At 40.2% G+C, this 24,422-nt stretch overlaps 1 protein-coding gene across 9 annotated transcripts in view; it reads right to left on the bottom strand.

Annotated features, from left to right (window-relative positions):
- Window positions 1-24,422, bottom strand: part of LOC133109570 (focal adhesion kinase 1-like) — a 76,338-nt gene that overhangs the window by 51,548 nt on the left and 368 nt on the right. For 5 of the 9 annotated variants that reach the window (XM_061218944.1, XM_061218962.1, XM_061218973.1 and 2 more), the window contains exon 1: window positions 2,316-2,469. In XM_061218944.1, coding sequence (XP_061074928.1) covers window positions 2,316-2,409 — 94 coding nt within the window. In that variant the 5' untranslated portion in view covers window positions 2,410-2,469. Of the gene's footprint in view, window positions 1-2,315; window positions 2,857-5,977; window positions 6,005-11,199; window positions 11,251-24,422 lie in introns of those variants that run through there. The other 4 variants (XM_061218975.1, XM_061218992.1, XM_061219016.1 and 1 more) reach the window with 4 other exon arrangements.

The raw sequence follows: 24,422 nt of genomic DNA, 5'->3' as shown, positions 1-24,422 counted from the left end.
ATGCAACCCTGAAACACAGAAATGTCTGACTTGTTCAAACTCACTAATTGACAATCCACACCTGGGATTGTGTATTTTTATTAAAGGGCTGCAATATGGCATAGTGGATCAAGAACTAAACCCAGGAAAGTCATTATAAAAGGTACTAAAAAACCAAGATGAAAAAGAAAAAAAATACACTTCATGGAAATGATTAATTATTCTGTCTCACGATAAATGCTTTCCAGTAGTGGTTGTACTAACATTACACATGCCCAAAAGCTAAGAGCACAAAGTCCAAACTCCAAATTTGTTTAGTCGTAAGGTCGGAGAGTTAATTTCCTCCAGTGAGCGCCAGAGATCATCTGGAGACTCCTTTTATTCCATGGGTGTTTGAACGGGTCGCCTGCTAAATTCCAAAATGTTAAAACGTATGTACTGTAATAAGATTATTCTCAGGAAAAATAATGTGTCAGAATAATGTTCTGTGTCAGTGCAGTGTTGAAAATACCCCACTAATGTACAGCCTTGAGCCACATGACACATGCTAGCAAATAGTAATATAGCAATATAAACTGAAGTGTGCGTGTAAATCACGCTACGGACTCCCGCTCCAGATGTCCAACATTTACCACGAGCTCGTTATGTGCAGTACCATAAGCACAAGCTCTCTCTCTCTCCTGCCACATACGACATGTATCAACTGCTCTTCTGAGAGGTTCGGCAATATTACCTACTCTACATTGTGATTCTTAGGAAATATACGCTTGTAAAATGGCACTTTACAACACCTAATCGTGATGCCAGTGAGTGGAAAATGCAAAGTGTGACTGTTTTTACGGTAGGTCCTGAGTCTGTAATTTCAACGTTTGCGTATTCCTAGTTGCTTTGATAGCAGCAGCAGCAGAATTATTTTTTCATTATAGAACCCCTCTGAAACATGGATGGAAGCATGCAGATTAAGACTTACACTGTACATCACGAACACACACACACATACACACACACATACACAAACACACGCGCACGCGCGCACACACACACACACACACACACACACACACACACACACACACACACACACGCACACACACACACACGCACACACACACACACGCACGCACACACACACACACAGCACAGAGGTACAAATATCCCTGCCACAAAGGTACATCACTCTTCATTATAACAGAGTGAACCAATTTTACTAATTTAAAGAATTTCAAACCCAGATAAATTCTTCAGAAAATGATTGGTTTTACAATGAAAATCTGGGTCATGTGGCTTCGGATCCTGGAGTTCAAAAATGCACCAGTGAAGCCAATGACCTTCATAAGGACAACACTTCATCAATGTGTTAAAGAGAAAGTAAGAGGGAGAGTTAGAGACAGAAAATGAGAGAGCGCAGGAGCTGCAGTGAACGATGGGTCACGCTATGCTTTGAGCCTTGAGCAGAAATATCCATGAGACCGAGAGAGAGACTGCCGTAGCTGAGGTGCATACCTGGCCTCGATATCAGCCACTGTGACAAGTCGCTAATAACAGCGGCAGCCAATATTTAATTAGCACAAAGCCAATGGGAATTCACCCCTCCACGATGAAACACAATGTGTCACAGCCGTTTTCCAGCAAAGCAAGAGAACCATTTTCATGTTCCAAGGATTCATTTTACACATATCAAACAACACAGTGGATGGATTAGCTACCAGCCTACATCTCTCATGAAGCTCAGGGCATATGTCTCCATTTGCTTCTCGTAACACTGACAAGGAACCTTCACACTATCTTGCTTTCATCAGAATACAACTGTAAAAACTAAGTTGCCTTTCGCCACTTTATGCTGTTAAGTAACAAATTTCAAGCTAAGACAGAATGAGAAGGTGAGAAATCTAAATTATGTTCAATGACAGAACACAAAAAAGACAATTAAATAATCAAGGATACCGATTGTGAACACTGCTTGCAATGCGCTGATTACTATGAACTGAAGCAGGGCTTTTAAAACGAGGTTAGCAGGTTCAATTTCCAAATGGGTTCCGGTGCTCCCAAATAAGGTCAAATGAATTCCTTCTATAAAATTATGTTGCTGATATGTAAACATAGTTTCTGTGAGTTGCCTTTTGAAAGAGTGTCTGCAAAGAAAATTAACAATAACATCAATTACTAAAAAGAAAAAGCTGGATTGTATTAGTCATAATACCCATAATAACAAGAGCAGCAGTAGAAGCTTACTTGTTAGGCTACATAATGCTCTGACACAGAAGCACAGAAGCAAAGTATTAAACATCCCACACAAACACAGCAAGCGCTGTCTCATCCCCACACTGCGAACGTACTCTGAGGAGGAAGAGGAAGATGAGGAAGGAAGGTGTGAGCGCAGGCTCCTCGAGTCCAGCAGAGGGGGAAGGGGTTGCACCCCGTGCTCTCCATGTGGAAGGGACCTTTCTCTCGGACCCAGATTGGACCCAACCGTCACACAAGCGCACGGGGACCAGGCTGCGGCTAGCGCATACCGTGCCCCGTCGCTCACCCAAATCCACACGCTGAGAACGGCAGTCACAGCCCAACACCGGCACACGGACACCTTACACCCAGCCCAGCATGTTAGCAGCTCCGGGGCATGGCGGCACTGGAAATAAATATTTCCGCTTTTCCCAGAGAATTCAAAACCATGCAACGCGCTGTTGTCCGAGAATGGATCCAACACCCTGCTGTACAACAACACCCTCCAAGAACAGAGCCAACATCGTGCTGGGATTAATCCACTGGTAGCAGAACTAACATCCTGCTGGGATCACTCCTCTGATAGCAGATCCAGCCCGCAAGTGATGAGATGATGAAGATTTAGGTTATCACAAAGAATCTTCACCAGCAGAACCCACTTAGGTTAGGAGGAAACACGTCCTTTAGCTCCTGTACGCATCTGCAGCAAGTGAAGCTCACTCAGGTGAAAAGTGTGTGTGTGTGTGTGTGAGTGTGTGCGACTTGAGAGGAGAGGCAGAGAGAGCAGTGCAGGAGGGGAGAGCAACCAAAATAGAAAAGGAGAGCGAGGGGGAGGGCGACAGAGACAGAAAGTGAGGGAAAAACAGAGTGAGGGAGGGAAGGAGAGAGGGGACCTATTTCACTGTGCCTCATTAATATTCTAATGGCACCCTTTCCAGTGCTCGCCCGGCCCTCTTCTGTTTACCACATCGCTGGCCTGTCGCCAGCTCCATTCGCCTGGGTCACTGCTGGTGCCCCACTCAAAACACACCATGTCAGAGCCCTCCATTTCATTCACCTTCATCCACGGACTGAATCCTCTCGCTTCACTCACTTACTGAAGGTGACATGGAAACATGAAAACATGCAAGGGCTCATTTCCTCTGGGGACAATAATTAAGCGATAACTATACTGACTTTAACCTTATAAAAATTGTTCCAGTTCATAAATGACAGGCATTTTTCAGATCACTGTCAGTGAGTAAATAGCAGTGAGTGTGCATGTGTGTGCTTGCGTGTATATAGTATGTGCGTATGTGTGTGTGTGTGTGTGTGTGTTTATATGGGCATAAGATAACTTCTGGCCACATCAGAGAAGGGAATTCATGGTGATTATTTCCCTCCCTACAGAGGCTGACCAATTGCAATTCAGACCGGATATTCAATTGTTTCAATCTACAAAATTCAACATTCATGAACAGCAACTCTATAAGCCTGGACTAAACAAAAATAAGAGGTGATTCACCAATATTTAGAATCTTAAAGTCATTATTTACACAGATCTGGAGCTTCATAGTGTTTGGCTAAAAAAGAGTACAGACTGACTTGCTTACTTTAGACTTGCACTCAAGATCAGCATCAGGTGTTGATTCAACATGTCCGCACTGCAGGCAATTCTGTTGTTTCTAAAGCATGCTACTTCTTTCAAAAAGCTACAGCAGCTCTATTAACACATAATAAGCCAGTTAAAGCCAGATTATCAGGCTACAGCCCACGAAAGCAATTACAATCAGACACTTCTATGACTCAACCTATAACGTATCCATTTTCCATTAAATATCACACCAGGACCACTTGAAGAGGAATAGGAAGGTGAAATAATGAATCACATAATGGAAGCCATAGTGAATGACAAATGACCATTGACTTAATCTACTGTGGTGATATGCTTACGTGGGGGAGGACACAGTAGAAAAATAGAAAATGCTTAGTTTCCATTAACTTGACCTACTGGCTTGACTCTACCTTTAAAAAAATAACCTATGCTCGCCCTCAATTAATAGACACTAATGTCATATTACTGCTCAAAAACAGCAGTCAGATGAAAAGCAAAAAATAATCAATTTCCCAGGACCGAACAACACGTCTAAAACCCTGGTGGATTTTTCCTACCGGCATAGAATATCGAAACAATTAGCACTTGCATAGAGGTGGTGACCGCTTCATCTAACAGCTAGAAGAGGCTGCCAGATAGAGACAATTTGACGAGTCTTTCTATGAGTAATGAGAAATGAGTAAGAGACGGTGATGCACAGGGCCTGCGCGGGTCTGAAAACAATGCCCAATAATGCCCAGACCCAACACAACACGGCAGCCTCACACTCTCAACCAACCAGAAACAGGGTCCACGTTCCGTCTATAACAGACCCTAAACCAAGGAGTAATGAATAACAAACACCTTTTGTAAACACGCCTATCGTCCTGTAAATTTATTAAAAACTGTTGGGGCTTGTGGGTGGCTCATCCTATTCAGGCACTGTTTCATGCATGGATGGGCCCCCGCAGTATGGCATCTAAACTGGACCAGGCCAGAGCCAACCGAGGCTGACAGCCTCGCAGGGCAACACCATGCAGCATCTCCCAGGGAACAAACAGTTTAAGTCAGAATGACAGGGGGCAGGGGCATCCAGAAGTCCGCCTGTTGAGCTGTGCATGAAGCTATGAGCCCAACTGAGCAAACTGCGATGTGATGAGTTATGGAGGCTGACATATGCTTCAGAGGAGAGCACCTGCTGGTAAAATATGTGGCTAGTATAAATGAACAGGACATCTGAAGATTATGGCAATATATCCAGTGTCCGTCATTCAAAATTCAGTTTTCATGGTATTAGTAGCCTACCGTAACTGAAAACTGAGAAAATGCACGCGCACGCGCACACACACACATACACACTAGTTTGAACATGTTCCTCAATAATATAATTTAATCATCAGATTACCTTGAAGCTTAACCTCAAGTTAACAATCAGTAATAATATGTTCTCCTCTGGGCTAATATACACAACCACAGCAAAATGGCTTCCCATGCAGCCAGTCTTCCAAGTAGCGCAACAGGAATGCATGTCTTTATAAATTGCATGAGGAGGTACTCAGAATTAATTAAGTTTTAAGTTGAATTACGTAAGTAATGCTTCTGCCCAGCCTGATAATTCCTCATTAAATAAAAAATGAAATAGTGAACATATAGATGTTAAAGGGCTCATCCTCGCTCAACTGCTTGTGTGCAGACACATGCACACACACAAACGTTTCTGAAGAGAACAAACTTTCAGTGGCACCCTTGGCCTCTTCCTCTCTTTTTCTGTCTAGCACAAGCTTAAAATACACCACAGCCACAAAGTCCCCAGAATATTACAGCCCTCGTTCCAAGTTAACCTTGATGTGCTGAACTTTAAATAACAAAAAAGAGCAATGTGTTCCCTTATTGTGTGACTCAAACAATGTGCAACTGAATTTGAATTAATAATGAATTAAAATTACACAACAATTAATATTAACAAAGAAATGTTTCAATACAAGATAAGACAGGAAACTAGGATATTACTCAATCTCAATGGTGACTAAAGAAGTTGCAGTCCAGCCAAAATAACCATGGTGAATCCATGAGAATGAAATATAAGAGTAGAACAATCAGCTTGACAATACAATATTTCTTGAGGAGCACACCAAAGACCAGAGAAAAAAGCAAAAATGTGTTTTCAAAAAATGTTTCAACTTGCCAGACACATACACTTACCTGCATAGTACGAAATCCTGGAAATATCTGCAAAAGAAACAGAAAGAGCTCTTGTCAGTAACAGGTCCTCTAGTGACTGAATTTGAAACATCTGGCTGTTTATCTGATTGATTTGTTTGTGGAAAAAGAATGCAAATCCAACGGTCTGGAAAATCATGTGCAGAGGCTGCCCTCTAGCTGTTGTTAAGAGGGGCCACTTTATACACATCCTTTATGTATACATTTCTTACAGCGAACAGGTCTTGAATGTAAAGAGCATGCAAGGAAAATAATTCAACAGATTTGCCCACACAAAATACAAAGTTTTACTTGCGGTTTATTGCTTGTAGTGAGCCAGACTATTTTCTTTAAATGAAACAACTTCCGAAAAGGTCTAGTTCCCACACCGCTATTGATTAAACCACACCATGAAATCCACTCAGTGTCTTTGTGTTTCTGCTATCGCAGACTGACAAACATGTTCAATTTAAGACTCGCCATATTAATGCCCCACGGGCAGTCATGTATTCATCATTAGGGGCCTGGCATTTTTTCAGCTAGTCAGTATTCAGCTCTTTTCCTGGAAATAATTCAGAACAGCACTGCCATTGATGGGAGAGTGACATTTCACGAACCCAAGAATGAGCACCATTATTCGGTATTCTCAGGAACTGATGCTGATTGGTCCGTACAAGACAGATAGATTGTGGCAAATCCACCCAAGACAGGGTTCAATGAGGTTCATGGATACTGATGTTACTAAATGCTATGCGTGGGGGAAGCAATTCACAAGCAATGCAACAGAAGATAGAAAAGAAAGATTGTATAACAGCACTTGTGTGTAGCAACAGAGAGGCGGGGTGGTGGGGGCAGAAGACATATTTAGAATCAGCTTTATTGATTTTAAAATATAGTGAAAATTATGTTTGTGTACTGGGTTGAGATGAGTTGAACGTTAATTCTGTATTACTTATTTTTTGTAGTTATGGTTATGTTTCAAACAAAAAGAGAGTTTAAGATGGTTGTTTTATATTACTTACTTTCTAGTAAGCAGAAGGCTTCAACACACACTGCCAAAAATCACACAACCACAACAGGTGGTAATTGTGTCACTAACTACCGTAATTTTGAAGCTGAAAATTTGAGAAAATTGGGAGAGACAGGGAGTGGGAGAAGGAAATGAACGTTAGCCTATTGGCTTGCAGCTAAACACGCTTGTCAGATATGTGGAGCCCAAACCAAGAGCTAGAGAAGTCATGTAGCATTTCTATTCAGGTTCAGTGATCATTTAAGCTTGCTGTGAGGAGTGGGATGATAGTCCTGAAAGCTACCGTTCTCCAGCTCTCTGTGATCAAGGCTCCTGGACACTGCCATGCCTGGGCTGTAATCCACAAACGCTGCCTGTCTAAAACACAATTCCTCTTATAGTGCCCAATTCCTTTAACCTTTAATATGAAACTACGACCACACTAAACAATTGGGGGAAAGGTCCACTTTGAGGTTTTGTTTTTGTGTTTTGAGTACAAGGAGCTGTGTCGGTTAAAAAAAGAAAAAGAAAACCGTGTTTGCCCAACCTTGAGAAAAATTATTACCAGTGAACAAAATAGTTTTCCTATGACTAAGTTCCATGACATTAGCGATCATAATGTATTACCTAACACTGTGCTTAATGGTTAAGTATTGCACAAACATGCTCTGTGGGTCTCTTCCAACCGTGAGGCCCATCTCAAAAGGCAAGTTCACTAATTCTAAAAAGGCAAGTTTAGCCTCTGTTATCCTGCAGGTGAAAAATGAAAATCAAACAGACCCAGCATAGCCAGGCGATGCAGGTTGCCTCTGTAAAGAGTGTGTGCTGCAGTGGGCCTCTCTCTCCACTGTGCTCAGGGAAGGTGTGGGAGGCTGAATGTCACGTACAGGGGAACGTTCGGCTGTAAATAGCTCTCACTTAGGTCATGCGGAATTTCAGATCTCGATATCGTTAAAAGACCACAATGACTCTGATGAAGAGGTACATATAAACATTTGTGCTGATGCCAAGACAGGCTGGAAGCTGCTGAGTCCTGTTAATGATGGATCAATGAATATTTAATTTTGATTTTATTTCCTATCTCCATATCTATCTATCCAAATTAGCCTAACATCCCACACTGAACTGAGTGTAAAAACCTGGTAGACCACATCTACCAAGTTTTCAAATCCAACACCCACAACTTATCACTGACTCAGTTGTAGGCATAAAGGTGCTGAGCTATTTCCACCATCCATACAGTCTCTGATCTAACTGGCCCTTGTGCCAGAGCCAGCTTTTTTTATTTTTTTTACATTACATTACAAGGCATTTAGCAGACGCTCTTATCCAGAGCGACGTACAAGGAAGTGCAGATCAAACACAAGTACAAGTGCGAAGAGGACCTGAGAGCTTCTTCTGTTAATCCAGCCAGAGTTGAGCAGCTTCACGTCAGACCTTCCTTACATTGATATACAGAAAAGACAGGATTACAAGCCTACACCCCTTTTATATTGTAGCTCTGGAACCAGGCTGGCTTTTATTTCCCATTTAATACTGAAAACTACAATCACACCGGGCCAGCATACCGTTAGCCAGAACCAAGCTGGGACATCATACCCCTTTGACCAGTGTATCCGGCAGAAAGCCTGCTCTTTTTGCCTCTTTAGCACTGCAGAGCTGGATTGAGACTGACTTATTACACCCCTTTACCACTGCAGAGCTGTACCCACGCTGGCTAATTATACACCTTTAACACTAGAGCTGGAACCAGGCTGACTCATGTCATCCCTTTAAAACTTGAGAACTGGAACAGGGCTAATTTACTATGTTTAGTTTTGGGGAGGTTCTCCATTATCTTCCCTGACCCATGTCAGCTCAGTCCACTTACAGGCAAGGTAATGACAGTTAGAAAGGTGCATACCTGATAGCAAATCTAAAAAAAACGATAGGATTTTCAGCATTTTTCAGGAGATGGGCAATGTGAAGAATTTCAATAAAAATGGCAGAGTTGGACAGTATGAAAACAAATTAGTTCAGGATAAAAATGGAGCCTTTCCATGTCTTTGAGGATGGCAAACATGACCTTTAAAATGGAAGCAGTGAACTACATAAATACTGAACCAGCTCCACCAGTTGGATCTGGAACTGGAGCTGTTAAAAGGCTGTCTGCACAGCTGCACAGTTGATTGACTGGTGTTCACATACTGACAGCAGGCAAAACTTAAAATGGGGATGTCTGTTTTAACCTACTGTATAGCTCCTCAAAAAATTATTATGTTATACCTTGTGTTTATCTCATTATATAGTGCATATTCATGTGAATAATAACAGTTTACCTAGGACCTAGGGCTACACATATTCATGACTGGACCATATCCTTAATAACTAAATATACTTTTATACCACTGAAACACAGTATTCAATTTATTATAAATTACTACCTTCACGAATGTAACATCCCTGATTTGGATGATAAATACTTTTTATATCTTTAACATTCTACATACTGTACACTGTACAAGGATGTCAGTGCAGCTGAAGAAATGTACAAATATCCACAGCACAGATGGGAGTCCCAGCAGAAACGGAATAAATATGGACTACCTTTAAATGTTCAAAATCACTGGAGTGGCACTCGGAAGGCCTGACAGAGGGAGCAGTCTCACACACAAACCAAACTACACATCCACATTACACACTGCACGCACAACACAATCATAACATAATTTATTTATTGCAATGGCTTTTTTACACCTGGGACATGAAAAAACATAAAATACACAATGCTTTTGGTTTTAAACCGTGCAAGAACCTCAGCTTAGTTTCTAGTCAGTTCCCTCACCACAGTTCATTCCTGTTTAGACTGGTAACAAGGTTTCTTTGGGTGTTCTTTCTACCACTCTAAGTACAAGGAAATTAACTTCCCTCTTTTCTCTTATACCCTTTTCTTACACCCTTCTTTTTCTGTACAAGTTCACTTCATTTCAACAGTTCACTCAATTTGCATGTAAAATGTGTTTCTTGTAAAACCACTATGTGGAAATGGAGAGGAAAGATATTTTGATCACTGATGGAAGATCTTGGCAGGACAGGAGGAGGGTATTTTTATTTTTAATACTTGAGGATAATATATTTGCTACAGGACTTGTGGCGGATGCCCACACATTGCATGATAAGAGCACTAACAGCAGCCCGCAAATTGCTCGTTCTAAAAATTACAATCATCAAAATTTAATGGAGGCAGGAATAATAAAGCCATCATTAAATATGTGAGGGATCGTGCCATTTGTTCAAAGTGCAGAAGCCATTATTCACATAGCAAACAAACAGAGTGCGTGAAATTATCCCACAATAGGGAAAATTCCAAAAGAGATCCATTTCCCCTCTTTGTGAATAAAATGCATTCAAGCCAGGAGCTGGAAGACTGTGGTGGAATCAGAGGAGAAATATGGCTCTGTTATAATCCGATTTAATAAAGTGTTATAGTTTCATAGAAAATGCCATATAACTCACCATACATACTGCAGCTTTACAGAATAATTAAATTAGGACAATGAAGTCTCCCCTGACTTGTTGACCACAATAAGCATATTGCGTTAATTTAATCACAAAACATACAGTACACACCGATATGATAGGTTAACATTCTGTTAACAGCTTGTTGGACACTTTTCCATTACCCAGGTACACACTTAAATGTCTATTAAATTCATGCTGCCATTATCATATATTCTTTGTGCCCATGATACAATGTTAATTCGTTTGCCAAAAATAAACACAACAGTAATTTTGACAAAGCAGCTCTGAATGATCAAATAACTTATTTCTGGGCATTCAAACCAAGTAATAAAACAATATGAGCCTTATTGCATTACAAAGTTTTACTGACTATCATTACCTTCCAAAATACCTTTCCAATAACTGTTAAAAAGGACTGTATGACTTGCCTTTCATACAGTGTATTGTTAATTTGAAATGTAATACAATATTCAGATGCACCAAATACTACAGTGCATGGCGTTGTTCAGCTGGTTCACATATTGAAGCTGATAAATTTCATGTTAAACAATTGCCAATTGTGAAATCCTTGCAGAGTCCTATTAATGCAATCACTAGCAAAGCAAAACACAATAAAGCTTTTAGCCATGAGCCATGTTTATGAAAGGGGCTTGCCAGTGATTTCCTAAACAATGCAGCGATCTACTGTAACGTATAAAAAAACAAATATCCTTACCATGGTACAGTCCATCCATTAACAGCAATTATTCCAACAGTCAAGGTTGAGGAAAAATTACAATAACTACTAGCTAATATGTATTCCGAAACAATGTCCTTCCTGATCTACAACTAACTGAGAGTAGTCAATTCAGTCCTGCAGTCATAATGACAGTGAAATGGCATCGGACTGCTGTGAAGAGCACTGACTCAGCCTTCCACATCCACATCAGTGCACACCATGAGAGAGAGCAACAGAGACAGGGTGAGTGAGGAATGAGAGAGGGAGGGAGCAGCAGACATATGAAAGAGACAAGCAAGACCGAGGGAATGCAAACCAGATAGGGAAGAAAAAAAAAAGAGAAAACAAGGGCGTAAGAGAAGCAGAGATAAGGGGCTACCCTAAACAAATAAAAATGCAATGCCGCAGGCATGTCCACACTCTTCCTTTTCTCTAACCTTGCAGACTGGATAACAAACATAAGGAACAACGTAACGTAAACGTGCGGTGTTCTTAACAGAACACGGGGAAGCAGCACCTCGACCAGAAGTTAACGTACATTCAACGGTAGTTTATGATTATGGTTGCTTATTGACTATCTCAGACACTAAAACACTTTGATTGATGTGAATTTGACCAATAAGTATAGAGAAAATGTCAAATAACTGCACTATGTCCCTGTGTTCGGAAGACCGTGTTAGCTCACAATGGTCCGGTCCAAATACCGCCCTATAAGCCTGCCCGGATAACAACAGCGTCCCCACTACAATGAAACAGTGGAGCACTATTACCATGTCACTGTATGCTGAAAGGGATCGTGTATGTGACTCGTACCAAGTTTTCATGAAAATGGAATTATACTTTACATACACCAAAACCTAAGTTAATCTGGAAGTAATTTTTTCGTTATTCGTCATGAAAGTGAGCTAACCTGGTGTTCGAAACACGGTGAGTTTACGCTATCAAGTAACCAATATCCTTATGCAGTCTATCCACAATTTCCATCAATGACTATCCTTGGTCATTCTCCTCTGTAAATTTGCAGAGGTTAAATAAATTACAGTAAACCCCATTGCTCTACAGCAGTGTGGGATCCTTGTGGTTCATAGTTCATTTCTCCATGAAACCAAATTGTTGAGATTGAGTCAGACAAAAGCTTAGAGACCACATGAATGAGGTGGTGAGATCATAATTTATGTGCTAGTTACTCAGTATTTTAGATCTATGCGAAACTTCATGAAATTGTATTTCATTATACTGGGAAAAGTACGGCATATGTCAAAAGCTTTAAAAGCACACAGATTTTTTTAGTGAATCCATAAATAATTTCAACGTGAGACAAAAAACTGATTTATAGCTTTAAAAAACAACTGGGAGCTGTTGCCACACTAGCAATTCTGACATAAACCTTTGCTTTCTCTTAACAATAATGAATTACAGCTGCCGCTGACGGGCACAAAAACAAATATGACCTACATAGAGATCCACATGCCATAAATACCATAAAATAAATAGGGTTTGAGAGATCCGATTCAGTTTAAATGAGCATTGCTCTGGCAATTAGACCAGCTTTTGTAATTCCAGTTACTTTGTGAACTGATGGTGTTATGAAAGTGATAGGCCAACTCTTTAAGGGATAATTCCACATGTAGAAATGAAATCTAAGATCTGTGAAATTCCAGATTGTACAGGTACCACAGTATACAGTTTGATCTAGCAGAGGAAACATAAGCATACAGTTTGATCTAGCCATCCCTCATGAGCTAGCATGCAATATGGTCAGGGGAAAGCACTTCCAGGCGTGTCCTTCCTGTAAAATAGTAGCGCTTCCTAAAAGCTTCATAATTTTTGCATCACTATCCCTCAGCAGTGGTTATAAGTCAAGACCAAATAATTTAATGAGATGCTTCCTTTATCTCTCAACCAGAGCATGAGAGTGGAGTTGAGCAGGGATAAACACAATCAGTTTTAAGTTGCCTGTGTTGTCTGCTCTCAAAATGTAAAGAATGACTTCATCATTCGGTGCCCTTTTGTTATTGTCAGGAAACTTCAGTTTGCTAGCGGCAGCAACGTCTCCATAATCACCTTCACCCCCTCTCCATTCGCAACTTTTATTACACACACAGATTTATTTTTTGGTCATTTTCTTTGCCTAAAAATATCTGCGCCTGCTTATTATCTGGGTAATGTGCAATTGCATGCTGGGCCAGAAGATCACGTGCTGTACTTGTGAAACTAAAGTGCTGGAGCATTATGGAACAGGACAAAAAAAACAACATTCAGACATGCCCATCCACTCTGCTCTCTATGAAAAATATACCTGCTTGACCCCTCGCTCTGCTCCACTCCCACGCCTCGACCGCAGTTTTTGACATGTCAGAGGTCTATTGAAATGTCTACGGCATGTTAACAAAAACACTTCATATTAAAGGCAAAGGTGTTCCATTTATGGCAGGCTGATTTTAAAAAACATTTCAAGAATCTTCTCGTATCACTGTACATTGCATTCTGAGAAGATCTATTTTAAATATCAACCTGCCATTGTCTAGAACCCAAACCCTTGACAAAGACAATGGTGACATCTTTTTCAGGGCTCATTTAATGATCACATTTAAGAGCTACATTGAAACAATCTCCCTTCTTTGATACCATTTCTTGCTCAGGAGAACACAAAAGAAAATGGTAAGGGGGAGGGAGGAGGGGTCTTGGTGCAGGAGATAGATCTAAGAGCCCATTAAGACAATGCACATTCAATGGAGAGGAAGTTCCATTACTGTAAAACCATGCATCCGTCCACACGGATTACCATGACAGGGACAGGGGCTGAGGAAATGCATCAAAACCCATCCTCCACAGGCCAAAACAGGAATCAACTAAATGTGTGGGGGCATTTCATTTTTCTGCATGCACCGCGTTGTTTGTGTGTGTGTGCAACTGTGTGTGTGTGTGTGCGTTTCTGTTTGCTCTATTGGCTGATATGTGTGTGTATGTGTGTGTGTGTGTGTGTGTATTTGTGTTTCTGTTTGCTCTTTTGGTTAATGTGTGTATGTGCGTTTCTGTTTGCTCTTTTGGTCGATGTGTGTGTGTGTGTGTGTGTGTGTATGTGTGTGTGTGTGTTTCTGTTTGCTCTTTTGGTTGATGTGTGTGTATGTGTGTTTCTGTTTGCTCTTTTGGTTGATGTGTGTGTGTGTGTGTGTATGTGTGTGTGTGTGTTTCTGTTTGCTCTTTTGGTTGATGTGTGTGTATGTGTGTTTCTGTTTGCTCTTTTGGTTGATGTGCGTGTGTGCGTTTCTGTTTGCTCTTTTGGTCGATGTATGTGTGTGTGTGTGTTTCTGTTTGCTCTTTTGGTTGATGTGTGTGTATGTGTGTTTCTGTTTGCTCTTTTGGTTGATGTGCGTGTGTGCGTTTCTGTTTGCTCTTTTGGTTGATGTGTGTATATGCACGTTTCTGTTTGCTCTTTTGGTTGATGTGTGTGCATGTGCGTTTCTGTTTGCTCTTTTGGTTGATGTGTGTGTATGTGCGTTTCTGTTTGCTCTTTTGGTTGATGTGTGTGTATGTTTGTTTCTGTTTGCTCTTTTGGTTGATGTGTGTGTATGTGTGTTTCTGTTTGCTCTTTTGGTTGATCAGTCTCATTGCCAAGGTGATGAGTTCTCAGAGCAGCCCAAACAATCACCATTTTCCAAACAAACAGAAAATCCAAATTAAACCTTAATAGAGCTAGGAGACAGTCCCAAGGAGACAGGTTTGAAAACCTCTACAATGCCATGTGAAAAAAAATAAAGCAAGCAAGCGTTTTTATATTGAGAGGCCAAATTAAAGGCCCAGTTCTTTAGGCACATTGCAGTTTACTACAGTGTCTATCAGAAGGGGGAAAATAGACTCTATACTAAATAATATATACTGGTATTATGAGCTTTAATACAAACCAAAGGACTAGCAGAAAAACTAAAGCATATTGGCTCAGCTTGATGATCTAGAATCGGGCCGTGTCCATATATTGAGCTAATTTTGCATTCTGAGATTCTGAACTTGGCAAAAAGATATGATTTCTCATCCAGTCCAGGTCAAAAACAAGCTACAATCACAGGTACATTTGACTGTGGTCAGCAATTGTGTTGTGATACAGTTTACATACATACTGACCCTAACATTCGGAGAAGTGTTCACTCTTATGGTCTGAGAACTTTGCTTAAGCCCAATATAAATAGCTCTCAATCCATATGAAAACTACCTTTTGAGTCAAAAGTTATGTATGTATGGGGGGGTGTATAGTTTGGTGTGTCCGTACTTTGGGTGCTTGCATGTGTACATGGACATCCATGCATACTGCATGTAACATGTATTTGTGTGTATGTATGTGTGCATGCACTGGTACTTTCCTGTTTACATGTGTACTTTATGTGTGCGAAACAGAGTCGTTGTGGGATTCATTTTAGGAGATATTGCCGCTTCTCATACTCGTAACAGTAAATGTGAATTTTTCATCTCTTGTGATTTAGTCATCTACCTTTACAACCATTCTCAGTAGTTCAGAAAGAGGCTCGCTGGTGAATCAGCATCAAAACAAATGCAATATTAATCAGAAAATGGAAATAAAATGCAACGCATGCAGAAACTTTCAATGAGGAATACTAAGAGACTACATGTAGTCACACTAGTAATTTGGTGAGAAATCCACAAAAGAATAGAGCATTGAATTAGTTCCACTTGCTGGAGTCAATGGCAAGTCTTCACACTTTCTTGAGAACCACTTGTGTTCTCTCTTGTTATTTAGGCTAGGGGTTATTTAGGCTTACTGTATCTCAGGGTCTATTTATTCTGACTTGTTCCTGTTCACTATGATTCAAAACAACAATGTAGAAAGACCCATGGTTATTCTAGACTAAAAACATATGCATATTCACATTTTTGTAACACTGATGTCAACAACAGGGGAACATTCTGTTTGTGTGCTTGTGTGTGCACATCAGTACAAAGCATGAATAAAACTGACAACAATGCAACAGCACCACAACCCATTTCACATCATTAAGCAATCACACTGTTCCTGTTCCAATGTACCAGAACACCTACAACATGGTTTCCATTAACTTGAGGTTATAACATCCATACCCCTTGCCACCACTCCAAACACACGTATTATACACCACATTCTCAATTCTACTTTGTTACTTTGCACTCATTGTAACAGAGACAATGACACCTTCGCTAACAAGCCCTTTTCTAGAAACTATTGGTTTCCTCCAATATCTGATTACCCCAGGACAGGCCACCTTCAAATACAGAATACAATGTCCAACTCCCGGCATTGGAGCAGATCCATAACATAGCTTCAGAAGCAGAGGTAAGTGGCTTCCTTCACCTTCTCAAAAAGAAGTAAAACTAGAGCGAAATAACAGCCTTGCGGGTGTATGTCTCCGTCAACCAGTCAACTTGCAGGTTACATCCCTGTCTGTTAAGCAATAACTTTTGTCATTGGTGCATAATGTAAACAACATTACATTTTGAATAAAATATTTTCTGTCATTACAACCTGGATATTTAGTTAAAGGCAGAGTAGTGGAATGATAAGACAAAGAGTTTTGTAATGCAATAATATTTATTTCTTTTTTTTTTATAAAGTTGCACATGCTTAAACAACATTGTATGAATTTATTTGTTTTGCACCATAATCAAATCAAACCAACAACAATTGAAGAATATTCAAACAAAACGTATTTGATACTAACTCTAGAATATCAACTAATAATTACATCACCAATCAACAACAAAATAACTCAAGCTTGTTTTCTTAGCTACAGTGGTAAGCAGAATAGTATGTCACAGTGAAGTTGACCTTTGACCTTTTGGATATAAAATGTCAGAATCATTTTATCCTAATAGACGTGTGTGAAATGGAAAATATTATTAGCAGATTAATTACTGAGCTATGTTCAAAAAACGTTGCCGGTGCGGAGGCATAAAAACAGGAATTTTTCTGAGGTTACTCATAACCATTACTGAGTGGTGACATGCTCAGTCAATGAAAAAGTTACATTTTGCTGAACCGTGACTCACAGAAAGTGAATGGCAGAGCTGCTGAATTTGTGTGCTTCATTTTCTGTATTGATTTCTCATAGACCAGCCTTCGTGTGCTTCTTTTTGTGTTAGGTTCATATTATGTCGATTCTCAGTTTACTACACATCAACAACATACACAGACTGGCAGATGAAGATACAAAACTGATGGGTGTCCTTGTTGGGTTTCAAAAAATAATCAAGCCTCATTAGGGTATAGTCAATAGTGCCTTCCTCACTTACTTTGCTTACTTACTGATGGCCCTTGCATCCTTGAACACTCATTCCAAACCACAGAGCCTGCCTAAAAGTTGTTTCTGCAGCACAATTCTGGCATGGACAAAAAGAAATAACTGCAATGGAAGTGGTGACATCAGTGAGTAAGGTGCATGCACACATCCAGGCCTGTGCCATAGGATAATTCCTGTAAAATGAGGGATCCACTTAAAATAAAATGAATATATTTCTGCTCCCTTTGCCGCTTGAGCTAAAACAACAAAGTAGAAAAAGTTTTCATAAATCAAGGCTAAATCTCTCCCTCGCCCTTTATGTAAAGATAATGTGAAACGCCACCTGGACCTAGTTAGATGCTGAGGAGCATTTGGACACCAGAGTAACTGTTCACCATATGCTAGATATCTCGTTTGATGAAGTAATAGCCCCCCTTTGGCTGACCTGCTTTTGAGGCCAAAACACTATTCGTACAACTGAAGAAACAAGCGTTCAACAATGTTGTCATTTGCCATCTAAATTAAGCACAAGCAATGCTAACGAACAGCAAATGTCTGACCATGAGGGAGCTCTCCCTGTCCCTCCCTCAGCACGCAGCCTCAGCATGCTGGCCGGGGGCAAATGCATGCAGCCATTTAGAGATGGGAACAAAATAACAGTTTCTGTACAAAGCCACACGCACAAGAAATGAGTCGTGAACAGATTGAACATTGTCTATTGAAACTGCAGGGAAACTCATAGAGAAATGACAAATTCTTGCTACACATCACACCGCAGAGATATGGAGATAAAGAGAGGGCAGTTATTGTATCTGGGCCCTATTGTTACTGTGAAATTGTGTTGTATGCTGATAATCTCACGCATCTAACTATAGAATTATCACACATGTAACAGCTTGGTCTCTCACCACTGCATCGAATAATACAAACAGGAAGTAATGTTACCACATGTAAATGTATTTAAACACTGTTATCATCACTGATCAAGGTTTGCGCTTGTGGGTGATTGTGTAACCGCAGAACGGTCTCTCCCCCAGGGAAAGCAGCTGCATTTGTTCCTCAGCTGGCAGAAACAACAGACTTGGGCCTTGGAATCAGAGAAATGAGAGTTGTTTATGGAGCTTAGCCTGAGCGTCAATATTAGCCTGGTGGGCAGTGTGTATAAGCATGTTCCATTAAACTAGTGGCCCCCAATCCTGATCCTGGTGAGCCACAGTGTCTGCTGGCTTTTGTTGTTACAGAGAGTGTGAGCAGCACAGCAATGGCTCAGTTAAAGGTGCTGATTACTTAGTGATGGCTCACTTGGGTCTCCTCATTTCTTGGGTCTGAGTCTGAATCCTGAAGGAAAATAAAACCCAGCAGACTCAGGCTCTCCAGAACCAGGACTGAGGAGTGCTGCATGAAAGCAATATGAGCTCTGGTACGAGTGGGTATGGCTTTTCACGTGTCTGTAGCAACAGAAGGAATTACGATGACAAAATCATGCCCTTCGGCTCTCCCTTCTAGTTATTTGTAAACAGGCAGTTGAGGCCTGGAAATGTAGACTTCATGGTTGCATCTATCTATCTCCCCGTCACATAATTAAGAATGAAAATTACTGTTTTTGAACTTTAAGTCAGCGTACAGCTGACCATACATCTAGCTTACTCATAGGGTTGTCAGTGGGTGTTGCTGGTTGTAGAGTTGAGCAAGGTTGATTGCATAAGCTCACTATGGAGTCTCTACAGTACAAGCCTAAGTTTTAATCACAAACTCAAAAACTTCATCCAGAAGGGAAAACATAACTGTTGTTTGATGATATAAACAGTATAATAAAAGCTTCTAAGACATTTAAAACAAATTAAATAAAAACCGACAAAAACATCACCCACAGCAACAGAAAAACTGAAACAATCTTACAAATGATACCTTAGTCTAATTAAAGGACAAAATGTGTTAATGGCGTGCTGGAATAATCAAGTATTTTGGCATATTGCAGAATAGGCAGCACTCCCAAGAGCACATGGCCTAAACTCAATAACTCATAACATTCAATCCAGCCTTGACATACCGCACACATATAGGGATATGCCAAAAACATATGAAATGAGACGAAAAATGATTAAAAATAAAAATAAAAAACATTGAACAGATTTATATAATAGCACTCAAAAGCAGTAAAAAAAAAAACAGACCTATGTCCAAAAGCGCACTACTGAAATGTAGCCTAGGTGTTTTTCGGAAAAGAAGGGAACGAATATTGCTAATCAGGCTTCAACACCAAGTCCAGGACATGTTTGACAATTACAGCGGGATTCATAAAAAAAAAAAATCATAATCTACAGTCAAAAAATGAGTAAAATGGGCAAACCAGTGTACGATACTTATGTCTATGCATTGCAACAAAACTATAAAGTTGTTTAATTGTGGTATTTTTGGCACTTTTTAGAAAGAGACAGGCACACACCTAGCACACAGTAATTAGGACCATTTAAATGAAAACTGCGGTAATAGCCAAGAGTCCCTTTCATTTAATTCATTCTTTAAAGAAAATTGTTGTTTTTTCTTTCATTCATATCATAATTGCATTGTATAGTAACGTGTATTTCTCCTTGGAATTTTCCCCGCAAGCGGCAGCTTGCATGGAAAAGAGGCAAATTCCTCACCTCACCCCAAGCACACATCCAACACACACACAGATCGCCAAGCCCGCCCGGTCTACCTACACATATTCTCACATTTGTCTAGCATTGGGGAATCATAGTGCTTGTTCACAGCTATGACAGTAAAGAAAACAACAAACATACCTCCATGAGCACAACTCAAAATACTCCAAAACTGCATATCCCACTTGTGAAGGAGGGAGGCAGGTCTGCGCTCCCAAGCAATTTTCTTCCTGTTTCTTTCACTCCGCTAGAACAGTCCTTTCTCTCTCTCTCGCACGCAATCACATGTTCATATACACACACGCAATCAACATACCTGGCCCCTCCCACTACCCCACCCCAGTTCAGCATTTATAAGCACTGCAACTGGGACAGGAACTCAGGTAGTAATCAATGAACACATTTCTCAAAGATTGCTGATTTTCTCCATAAGCTGCTTACTGACGCAGACAACTAGAAGAAATAGAACAGCAATGTGAAACTCTGACAACTGACACTGACAGATAACATTGCAGTTTTACTTGTACTCTAACTTATTTGTTAAGCAGAACTTGTGAGTGTGCAACAGACAAGGTGATGTTCCATAGTCTGAAAAATGGATGCAATATCAAAGCCTGAAAAACTATGAGGATGTAAGAGGAGCGCTTGCTTGTATGTATAATCATATGCAAAAATTTGTGCACCCCTGGCCAAAACGCCTTTTACAACTAATATCTTGGTGAACAGAAGTGAACCTGACCTTGAAATGGCACAAAGTTAAACATGACACATTTCTTCAAATTTTAAAGCATTTTATTTAAATATTTTACAGTTTCTAAATAATAAAAAAGGGAAAAGGCCCTATGCAAGTTTGGGAACCCTGTCAATTAGTACCTTGTACTCCTCGGGTAACTATAACAGCTTGCAAATGCTTCCTGTAGCCAGCTTCTTTCAATTCTCGTTTTTAAAGCAATCTTTCTTTAAAATTTGCAGAAAGGTGGCATGTTTAACAAGGGATTTGTAACGGTTGCCATCCCATTTTCAAAACGGTTAACCGTGTAACCGATACTGCTTATGACCCCAAGGGGTCGTATCTCATTTATGGAAAAAAATAAGATGTGACTATGGTTCGTAGTCTCATGTTAGCAACAGCTTCCCCACCACACTTTCACATGCATTGTTTTATTTATTTTTATGTAGATACCACATAGTGGAATGCTACATTCAGTTTGCCAGTAGTTTGAATTTGCGTGTCAACGAATAAACACGGAATCCTCTGAAACGCCAGAAACACCAAACAATGACTCATAGCCTACGTGAACCACAGCTACAGATTTAAATCACACATAAATTCTTTGATAACTATAATAACGCAGAATTCCCTGCAGTGGGCACCTTCCCTGCAGTGGTTGCATCCTTAACCCCCTGAAATAGCCAAACATAGTCAATTGTTTAGAAAGTAAACGGCCTGATGGGAAGTTATACGCAGCCAGAATCCGAAAGCGCATTTATTTTAAATTCAGCTTACCATTCAGCTTCAGTTAGGCGTTTCACCATTAACACCCGTTTAACTGTAACATTTACAGTTACGTACAGATTAATTGTAACAGACATTTAAACCACATTTGTGCACTCCACTGTATTTGTTACTACTAAACTAATGTCATAGTTCAGTAAGAGGGCAAAGTGATACAAGAAAAGCGCTTTCGGATGATAAAACTGAAATCCTGAATCTCAGTGCCAATAAAATATCCAATGACACTTGAAATGAAAATGAAAACTGGAGACGTGTTCTCCTGGTAAAATTTCCAATGTGGACATCTAGTCCAGGTAAGCACGGATCAGGTACGTTGTTTGCACATTGAGTACACTGAGAACCTTAAAAGGGATGAAGAGTGATATGCATGCAGGCAAATGTGATTCCTTCTCTCCTGTTAAGCACCTATGACACTGAGATGAATTATTATCGTACATATCAAACACAGTGCATTAAGACATTTGATATTTTCTTGGCAGAGTTTCCAGGCCAGATGCAGAGAATCAGAAAGAAATATGGAGCTTTTTGACCCTGCATATTTAGTGAAGGGAAAGCAATACAGGTACCAGATATAGGTTTCACCTCCTTGCCTTACTGCACAAACACATTCATAGGTAACATGTTTTATAATAACAACAGATCTCATGCAAGAACATATTCGTATTCTTATTATAAACTTCCCTTTTTTCATACAAAGGGCTCTTACATCGGAACCAACAAAAGCACCTAGCTTCAGACAACTAATTGAAGATGTCCATTATAATGTCTATTCTACTTGTACTGCACATATTTACATGCGTATTTCGTCTTGTTGAAAAACCAGTGGGCTAATTACAGTAAGTATCCCATGGGTGTAGACGCTATGGGTTGATGCATTATTGCCCATAGCATTGCCAGGGAAGGAGGTTCCAGTCGGCAGGATATTGACTGCATTACAGCTCAACGTTGAGTCAACTGATCATTTGGGGCCACCCGTGATCTTCCTGTACAAATTCTGCAATCCTCCAATGCACAGTCGGTTGGTTTCAGTGTGAAAACAGGCACTGCCAGGCCACAGATATTGCAGTTAACTTGCATATTACAGTGCTCCTTTCAAATGGATGAAGGACATCACAGTGATGGGATACAATCACAGTTAACAGTATCCAAAGAAAACAGGGATGTCAGGACCATTTTAAGCCATTTTGGCATGATGGTATACATTTCCAGCATTTTGTATTTAACTGCTGTGTATGTGAGATCTGGACTATGGAGGGAGTAAAGAACAGTTAGAGTGGTGTGCGAGACTACGCCACTTCAGTTGTCTGCCATCACATTTTATTTATGGCTGGTGCACTGAGACAAATTCAGCAACACACTCTAGAGATACAGGCATTAGCACTCACTTTAGATCTCCCTACTGTCCAAGGCACGGACCACTCCACTTATGGGTACCTTGGATATACACTCACCGAGAACTTTATTAGGAACATTTTTTACTTTATTACACCTACTTATTTATTCAATCATCTAATCAGCCAATTGTGTGGCAGCAGTGCAATGCATACAAACATGTAGATACAGTCAGGAGCTCCAGTTAAAGATCACATCAACCATCAGAATGGGGAAAAATGTGATCTAAGTGACTTTGACTGTGGAATGACTGTTGGTGGCAAATGTTGTAGTTTGAGTATCTCAGAAACTGCTGATCTCCTGGTATTTTCATGCACACTAGTCTCTAGAGTTTGCAAAGAATGGCGCAAAAAAAATAAAAAATAAAAAACTCCAGTGTGCAGCAGTTCTGCTGAAATGCCTTGTTAATGAGATGTCAGAGGAGAATGGCCAGACTGGTCAAAGCTGAAAGGAAGGTGACAATAACGCAAATAACCACACATTACAACAGTGGTATGCAGAGGAGCATCTCTGAGCACACAACGCATTATAACTCTAAGTAGATAGGCTACAGAAGTAGAACATAAGTCTAATAAATACCTAATTGCTCACTGAGTATATGGTTGGTTAGGGCATGTGACAATACGACTGACGGTTAGGCTTGAACTACGCTATTGAACTACGCTATTGTATTGCAAGATCAGTGCATCCCGAATTATCACCATCACCATCACCAAGGCTCAGACTTGTATGTTCCTTTGTACCTGGATACATAATAGTGCCTATACTAGACAAATGCGCGCAATCATGGAACAACTGTTTGGAGACGAATATTATATACCACTGCACAATAGCAGAGCATACAATATGCCATTAATTCTATTCATTAAATTCATATAGGCTACAAATCCTGTGAAGTTCGTTAAAACCCACACAAAACGTTCAATTTGACTCCTTCCTGACGTTATAATGTTGGGTCGCAAACAAACACTGTGTTGACTATTGTTTCCAGTTGTTTATTTGTTTCTCTTTGTTTGACGTAAATTCCACCCATGATTGTTCGTGATCACTGCATCTCACCGATGTCAAGCAGAACACACTGACACCGCATTCTGTGTGCAGCATTTTGTCTCAGAAACATAACAGTTATGATGTCAAGCGAATAATTAAGGGAGAATAACAATTCCGCAATTTAGTGAACATATTCAGTAACATCCGATAACAGACAACAAAGGTGGTTCACCGCTGGTTTAAGACTAAGGCGCTAGCTAGCGAAGTAACGGAAGGCAAATGGTCAAACGTAAATAATGTTAGCTAGCTTCATTTTATTTCCACTAGGTACATCTGATCATAGATTCAGACACTGGGACATATTCTTGCATTTTAGCCAAAACATTTTTATTGATGGTTCCTAGCCGCCAA

The sequence above is a fragment of the Conger conger genome, chromosome 1, assembly GCF_963514075.1.
Source record: "Conger conger chromosome 1, fConCon1.1, whole genome shotgun sequence".
In the NCBI taxonomy this organism is placed as follows: domain Eukaryota; kingdom Metazoa; phylum Chordata; class Actinopteri; order Anguilliformes; family Congridae; genus Conger; species Conger conger.
This window is presented reverse-complemented; position numbering and strand designations above follow the sequence as displayed.